At 39.4% G+C, this 7,513-nt stretch overlaps 1 protein-coding gene across 8 annotated transcripts in view; it reads right to left on the bottom strand.

Annotated features, from left to right (window-relative positions):
- Positions 1-201: 201 nt before the first annotated feature.
- The window catches only part of LOC116767336 (ecdysone receptor), a 113,749-nt gene continuing 106,437 nt past the window's right edge, over positions 202-7,513 (bottom strand). For 3 of the 8 annotated variants that reach the window (XM_032657610.2, XM_032657611.2, XM_032657606.2), the window contains 6 exons: positions 6,718-6,888; positions 6,132-6,424; positions 5,800-5,979; positions 5,494-5,652; positions 5,009-5,231; positions 202-4,775 (listed from right to left, as the gene is read on the bottom strand). In XM_032657610.2, the coding sequence (XP_032513501.1) occupies positions 4,477-4,775; positions 5,009-5,231; positions 5,494-5,652; positions 5,800-5,979; positions 6,132-6,424; positions 6,718-6,888 (1,325 nt within the window). In that variant the 3' untranslated portion in view covers positions 202-4,476. The remainder of the gene's footprint in view (positions 4,776-5,008; positions 5,232-5,493; positions 5,653-5,799; positions 5,980-6,131; positions 6,425-6,717; positions 6,889-7,513) is intronic. The other 5 variants (XM_061527313.1, XM_032657608.2, XM_061527314.1 and 2 more) reach the window with 3 other exon arrangements.

Here is a 7,513-nt window from a genome sequence, read left to right as displayed (position 1 = left end):
TTCCAAACATGGGTGCGAACCCTGGAGCTAAGAAATAATATTAACAAGATGCATATCTTGTTTAATCAAACAAAGAAAATTTGTCTTAACCAATAACGTAGTGAAATAGATTTCAGTACGTAATTTTAAGATAATAATACGTTACTAATACGTTATTCAATTTCGTGAGATATTTGAATTAAATAAAATAAAAGACATGTATTATATTGAGGTGTAAGTTTATTCGCATAACAATGTTTCATACAAATTTCCTCGTTTTTGTACACACCTTTTCACTTTTGTTTTTGTTTTATAAAAGTTGACTCTAAAATTTTTTAACATATCGTCATGTCTCTTCCCTATATCTAATTCGCTTCACCACTGTTAAATCATAAATAAAGAGTAAGGCAAAACATTAGAAGGGGAACTGTATGGAACTCGAATATAAACCAATCATAAAATGTATTCGGAACAGCGTTCCTGTATTTCGCCGTGGCACTTAAGCGATGGGTAGCTGTGATGGCGTGTACCGAGTACAGCACGGAGGTCAAACTGCTGTATTTGGCTTTAAAGTTTAACATTAATAACATTTAAGGTTCTGTTAAGTATAAAAATTTCTTGTTATATCATTCATGCTTTAGTTTTTCTGTTAGCAGTAACTCGTCTGTGTGTACTCGGCTTCGACTCGCCTCTATGTTTCTTAACGGACATTGCACAAGTCACACTGGTATCAATCGACTGGCCACGAGGCTGCCAGTCACACCTAACAAAATTCGTCACTAAATAACAACTAAAATCACTTTAAAATCAATTCAAAATGTACATTATTCATCTTATACGAGTAAACAAATCTAATCTGCTACAAAAAATTAGCAAATTTAAATACAAATGTCACCTATTCCGTCTATGTATAAAATTAATCACTTAAGTATTAGAAAAACAAAAAATAGTGAGAGCGGACGTCGGCCCGCTTGTGATTATTTATTATGCTTCACGGTGTACATTCAACGAATGAATAGCGAACGATATTGCGTTGACAAATTAAAACTATAATATTACTGTACAATTAATATTTTATATGTAAATATTTGTACATATTGCACTCTGAAGTAACAAAAAAAAAAAAAAATTATTAAGACAAAAATCCATCAAAACTAAGAATAATTATAGACGCCAGAACAAAATCTATCTTAGTAAATACAAATTCAATGTAATCGGTTTAATCACAATGTTCGCAGCTCGTATAGTAATAATCTAAGTCCCTATGGCTTACGAAGCTTAGAAAAGATAAATACAGAGGTCATTTACAAATAATATACTTCTACCCAAATAATATAAAAATAACAACAGCCATCTGTACTTTCTTAGATGAATAAAATTAAACATATGTCAAACATATGACAATAAAATCTAAAGGTATTTATGTACAATGTATTATATAGAATGGACACGGTATGGACGTTCCGCGCTCGGTGACTGCGGGGTGCGGGGGTGCCGGGGTGGTGGGGAGGGGATAGTGGTGGAGGGTGCAGGGGGTGTCGAGAGATAACAAAACGATAAATGGTCGGTTAAAAGATTTTTCGGTTGTAAGTTGTAACAGTCGAAGCTTCTCAGCGCCGATGCGCACGCGCAGTCTCGTCCCAATTGTCCCTTCACGTATTATCATCCAGCGATATAAACTTATCATCTTACTAATATTCCATTATCAGCTAAAGACACAAATTATATTAGGGTACTCATTACTTATTAGTTCTCGTGTGAGATTATTACGTACTTAATAATCTATTACAATTTTGAAATCGATTAACATGTATCAATTCGACGGGCTGTGCACCGACGGAGGCCGTTAACTACGAAGCCATCAAATGATTACTTACGCTTCAAATGATATTTAACAATTTACTTATCGAATGGCAGTTATAATTGTCACAAACTCGAGATGCAAAGCACACGGGCTGTAAAGCTTGGCGTTTACTGCCGCATCTCAGTCATAAGGCATCGTATCATAGCGTAAAAATACGTGACGGTTACGTAGACTAACACTCTAAGATTCATATCCCTGGACTCTTCAAGGTGTCATAAAAACAATATCACCTCAAACATACGCTAAGTGAATATACGTTATAATGGCAGTGTGTGTTGTCAATACGCCCCGTTCTGTACGTAAGACACTCCAGTGACGTTTGTGCTTCGTAAACTATTTTAGAAAACGCCTACAGCTACAAAAAATTATATATAAGTAGTAAAGATGTAACAAAAGCGGACTAGCGTTCGGTCCGCGGTGCAAGCTTTCCGTCTCGTACTGTACGCAATTCATACGTATATTAAGAAATGCTTCATATAACATCAGACATACAAAGTTATTATATGTAAATTTACAACACACTCAGTGGCATGTAGAGAAGACACATCCAACACGCAGCAGACATACTTAGATTTAATTATTATTAAATATGTGACGACGTGAGCGGCTGTGAGAGATGCGATGAGCTTAGGGCACGGCCATACGGGCGACGAAGACGTACGGCTAACATCGATAGGCTTCTAGACGGACACTGTACAACTACGACGTGGGGAAGTTCTCGGGATATTAATAGAAATGCCCAAACGATAAACACTTAAACAACGCTTCAACAACGCTTACGGATAATTGAGATCGATAATTTAGTCACTATATACTATGATATCCACTCAACAATGTAGGTACACGGTACAGGTAACGCGAAATAAGGCATTTTGTATGTGTCATATATTGTAGACGGGCAGTATCACCACGACGGGAGCGATTCTTTTACTTCAACTGACTCACTTATATTATTTCGATGGAGACAGATTTGGTTAGTTAGACACGACATTGCCCAAACGTTTCTACCTTTTACATTTAGTCTATACCAATATTGTTCCCATATAGTAAGCTCGGCCAAACAGTTCTAGAGAAAAACATACGATAGATCAGCTGCCGTTTGAATTTTGACCAGTTCACAGTTGTAGGAGATATTATAACAAATAAATAGATTTATAAATAAAATAAAAAAAAAATATTTACAAGGATACGTTAAATTATAATTATGGGGACTATACCTCTAACCTCGTACCTATACAACAGCTGCCATGCATTCGCGCAATGTCGTGTATATAAGTAGAATATTCATATTATACAGCATGTTCATTTTGTACAAATCCAGACGAAGTACTGGGATAGCCAGATCTGCCTCCTTAAACCCTAATTAAAACAAAGTGACACGAATTATTTTCATTATGAATCTAAATTTTATTGCCTACGACGACTTATGGTAAATTGCACATGGTACACATCCGCCTTTAGTAACTCAACCTGTTTATAGTGATTCTGTAAGAGCCATCCCACCCGTGACAACCCGTGGCACGAGCTACATCAATAGCCTAAAGTAACATAGACTCAGTGCATTGTGATCACTGTAGAAAATGAATCACCCCATATATACTTATGTCGTTAACTATCAAAATACTCGAACAGGTAGACAAGAACGGTGATGCTTTCATGAAAGCCACTGCGACAGTAGAGTTTTCTAAATGTAATAAGACACACTTATCTCAGCCTACCTAAGATATTTCAACATGTATAAATGTAATCACAGCAATAATAAATTATAATTATTCGTTAATTGAGGGCACAGGACAATGGAACATGAATCTGAACTAAAATCGACAGGGCGCGATAAAACGTCTGATATAAACTATATATAAACAAACACAGTCGTAAATAATTAACAACGTCCGACGAGATATAGGCCCCAGACTTGCGACTAACTTTACAATATACATATATCAATCGAAAAGGTCTATCAACGCACCGTTAATTTTGGTAAATAATAACTATCAACTTTTCACCCAATAGAAACATCTCTTCATATATTACTTTTCTCTTTATAACTCTCATATCGTACGTATGTAATTTAGGAGGGTGTACTTATCGAAAGTCTTATCATACAGTCGTATCCGAGCGACCAACTCAGTATCCAGTCGTATCTAAACTATAACACTAAATATATTCTCCGAACGTTCAACAGCACATATATTCACTATACTCGCACAGTCCGACAGCGCGCGTGTCCGTACCGGGTACCGGGTACGACCGGTTAAAACCGGTTCCAACCGGATATCAACCGGCCACTGATCGGCCACCGACCGGGTACCGGGTACCGAGTACACAGTCCTTATATATAGTTTGATCACGTCCTTCCGTCCACTTCACTTAAACTAGCCAGTCTATGAGCGTTTCTCTCCGGAGGTCCCTCGCCCGCTCCACGATCACCGCTAGGCTCGTCACACACACACACGCACAATCGTAAGCGTGTGTGTAATCTCAGTATGACACACATGTGAGCGAGTGATCCGTGCTACACATTACACACCGTGCCCGTTAGTTGTGTGTGTGTGTGTAGTCGCGAGCTAGAGTCCGTGTGGTCGCGGGCGGGTGGCAGGGCGGGGGCGGTGGCGGGGCGCGGCGCGCGGGGGCTAGAGGTCGACGGGGTTGTCGACGATGGGCGGCGGCTGCGCTGTGGACACGTCCGCCACGTCCCAGATCTCCTCGAGGAATGGCGGCAGCTTCCTGTTCTTCAGCTTCAGCGAGATGCACATGTTCGAGTTCTGCATGCCGAGGGTCCTGAGCTCGGACAGGATGGACAGGATTTTGCCGTAAACGACCGGACAGCGCGAGGAGGCGCTCAGCTGGTTCATGATGTACACCCTCAGCGTGTTCAGGTAGTAGCGCTGGATCTCCTCCACCAGCTGAGGTTGCTCCAAACCCGGTCGGTCTGAAAATGTCCCAAAGGCGATTGTTATTGAGGTTAGTTATCTATGGTAGCACTGTGCCTTCATTTAAGCAGGAAGTGCTCAGTACAGTCCGCTGACGTGAAATAGATAATAACTCATATACACATAGCACAATCAAACTGCTTCTAATATAAGATTCACTATCAATTTCAGAACTTCGTTCGTGCAATTTATTCCATCTAGTAATACGTACTGGTACTGGTGCCAAACTTACCTGAGAATATAACAATGGCAGTAAGCAACGCATAGTGTACGTTATCCATGGACATGGCGTACATGCAGCGGCAGAAGTGCAGCAGGTCTTCTATGACATACGCCATGCCGGCTTTGCGATAGTTGTCGCGGGTGTACGCCTGGTTGTTTGCGAACAGTACACTGTCAGTCGCGGCGTCATATCGTCGTGCTACCCGCAACATCATCACCTCGCTTGAACAAGCCTGGAAGGAGACAGAGCATATTAAGAACTATGTTTTTAAAAGCTGTTTCTTAAAATAATTACTGTTGAATTTCAAGTAGAGGTATTATAAAAAAAGCATTGCCATAACGCTTGTTTGTATTCCCATTGTTAATATTTTTTTGTACCGACCATTTTTATTGGTCATTCCAGTATTTCGAGTTATTTCTTAATATTTTAATGACTTATTCATACACTTGGGATTTTGTTTCTTTTTTTAGATTCGATTTTATTTCATTATTTACCTTTAATAGTGTGATTTGATCCGGCTGTGATATCTTGGCGAACCCCGGCAGCCCCTTGGCGAACTCGACGATGAGTTGTACTGTCAAGATCGTCATTTCTGTGATCTGACGGAATGGCATATCGGAATCTTCGTCATCTTGATCTGTTTGCTGCCAAGTCTAGAACCATTCGACAAATAATAGATATGTTATCACAAAAATTGCAAGGCAATTTTGGATAACGACTTACAATTCGGACGAATTTTATTTAAATTATACTCGTAAGAAAAACACTCTCGAAAGAGTTTAGTAATAGAATGGGAATACCTGGGTCACCCTTTTGAGATCCTCTTCCGACGGCTGCTCGTAGCCGTCCTGGTACCAGACGAGCCTCGCAATCAAGAACTGTTGATTGGAGGTGAGCGCGGGGATGTTCTTCTGCCGGTTTTGCTCCAACAGCTTCTCTGAGAGGAACCGCGGCACCACTTCGTGCTGCAAACATTCCAGCTTCACGTAGGAAACGACAAACATTAATACATCGCCGTCGGTTAGGGATATCGTTTGCATGCAATGGAATTCAAGGAATATAATTCAATTAATTTTCAGCAAACTATTTCCGCTAACGTGACCAAGTTTCTAAACGATTGTTTTAAACTTACAATCCTCGCGGCTTCAGGTGGAGGCGGATCACATTGCATTATGGGCGGCATGTGGTCGTCCACTGTCGTTGTGCTGACTGGCAGTTTGTCTTTCTCCCTTTGCGCCTTTTTCTCTTTCCTCTTGATCGCACATTGGTTCTCTGGCACCACACACTCCGGCCTCATGCCCACCGCTAGACATTTCTTTAATCTGCACTCTTGACATTTTCTCCTCATATACATATCCATTTCGCACGCGTGACCAAACTTGCAAATGTATACAGCGTTTTTGGTAACACTCCGCCTAAAGAAACCTAGAAATAAATTTATCGCCGGCTTAATTATTGTTTGAATTTTCCTAAACATACATAAAAGTTGTGTTTTCACCAAATGGTTTGAAGATTGATTTCATTGTGTGATAAAAGACTAATAATCAAAGTTCAGACATGCAGCAGACCACTGTTGTGACGTTTCATTCATACAAATGGCAGTAGACACAATACTTCAATCCAGATGGAATATGAACATTCGTCAGCATTATTATTTTAAAGTCAACATTACATGCAATTATTGATCTAGTATAAATAACTACTCAACAATAATTTACCTTTACAGCCTTCGCAGGTAAGTGCATTGTAATGGTAACCGGAAGCTCTGTCACCACACACGAGACAAAGCTCCTCTTGTTGGCGAGGCACAGGACCTTTCTTTTGCCGCCTTGCTTCTCCATCTGTGCTGCAGCCGTTCACGCTAGACGCCGGTGATAACTCCTCGCGTCCTGGAAAAGGAGAATAAAACCTTGAATTATAACTGTCTATTTATACTCATATAGTTCTTAAAATATTTTTCCCAGTTTTGTTTGTGCCTGTGTATTTAGTAATATGCAGTGGATGTCAAGAGCGTCTAAAATTGGAGACTATAAAATTTGCATACGTTTTGCGCTCATTTCATCGAGCTGGCGGACGAGTGAAGATCATTACTTTTCATTTTTATATTCGAGGTGACGTTTCTTCTTCGAGATGTTGACGGAATAAATACGTACAAGTAATTTTCGGCATCATTTTGGTCGTTTCCTGTCCAAACAAAAGGTGGCTAGTGTCCCCGTCCGCATACTAATGAGTTCTGGCACATCATTTTGGTATTCAATGTACATTTATGTATGTGATGCGCAATGGAAATTTAATCAACGACTGTTAATCACTCAGACGAAACTCAATAAAATAAAGTAAGTTACTGAACATTAAACGTTATTTAACAGCAATCAAGTCTGGAATTGTAACAGAATCGCTATAATTTTAACACGTAAAAGCAATCATAAAAGTAAATAAATGGCAAAATTTATTTTGTTAATTTTAATAAATTTTAAAGATTTATTTAGCATATTTGATGAAGGTCGGTGGCCT

Source organism: Danaus plexippus (assembly GCF_018135715.1).
Source record: "Danaus plexippus chromosome 9 unlocalized genomic scaffold, MEX_DaPlex mxdp_24, whole genome shotgun sequence".
Lineage (NCBI taxonomy): Eukaryota > Metazoa > Arthropoda > Insecta > Lepidoptera > Nymphalidae > Danaus > Danaus plexippus.
This window is presented reverse-complemented; position numbering and strand designations above follow the sequence as displayed.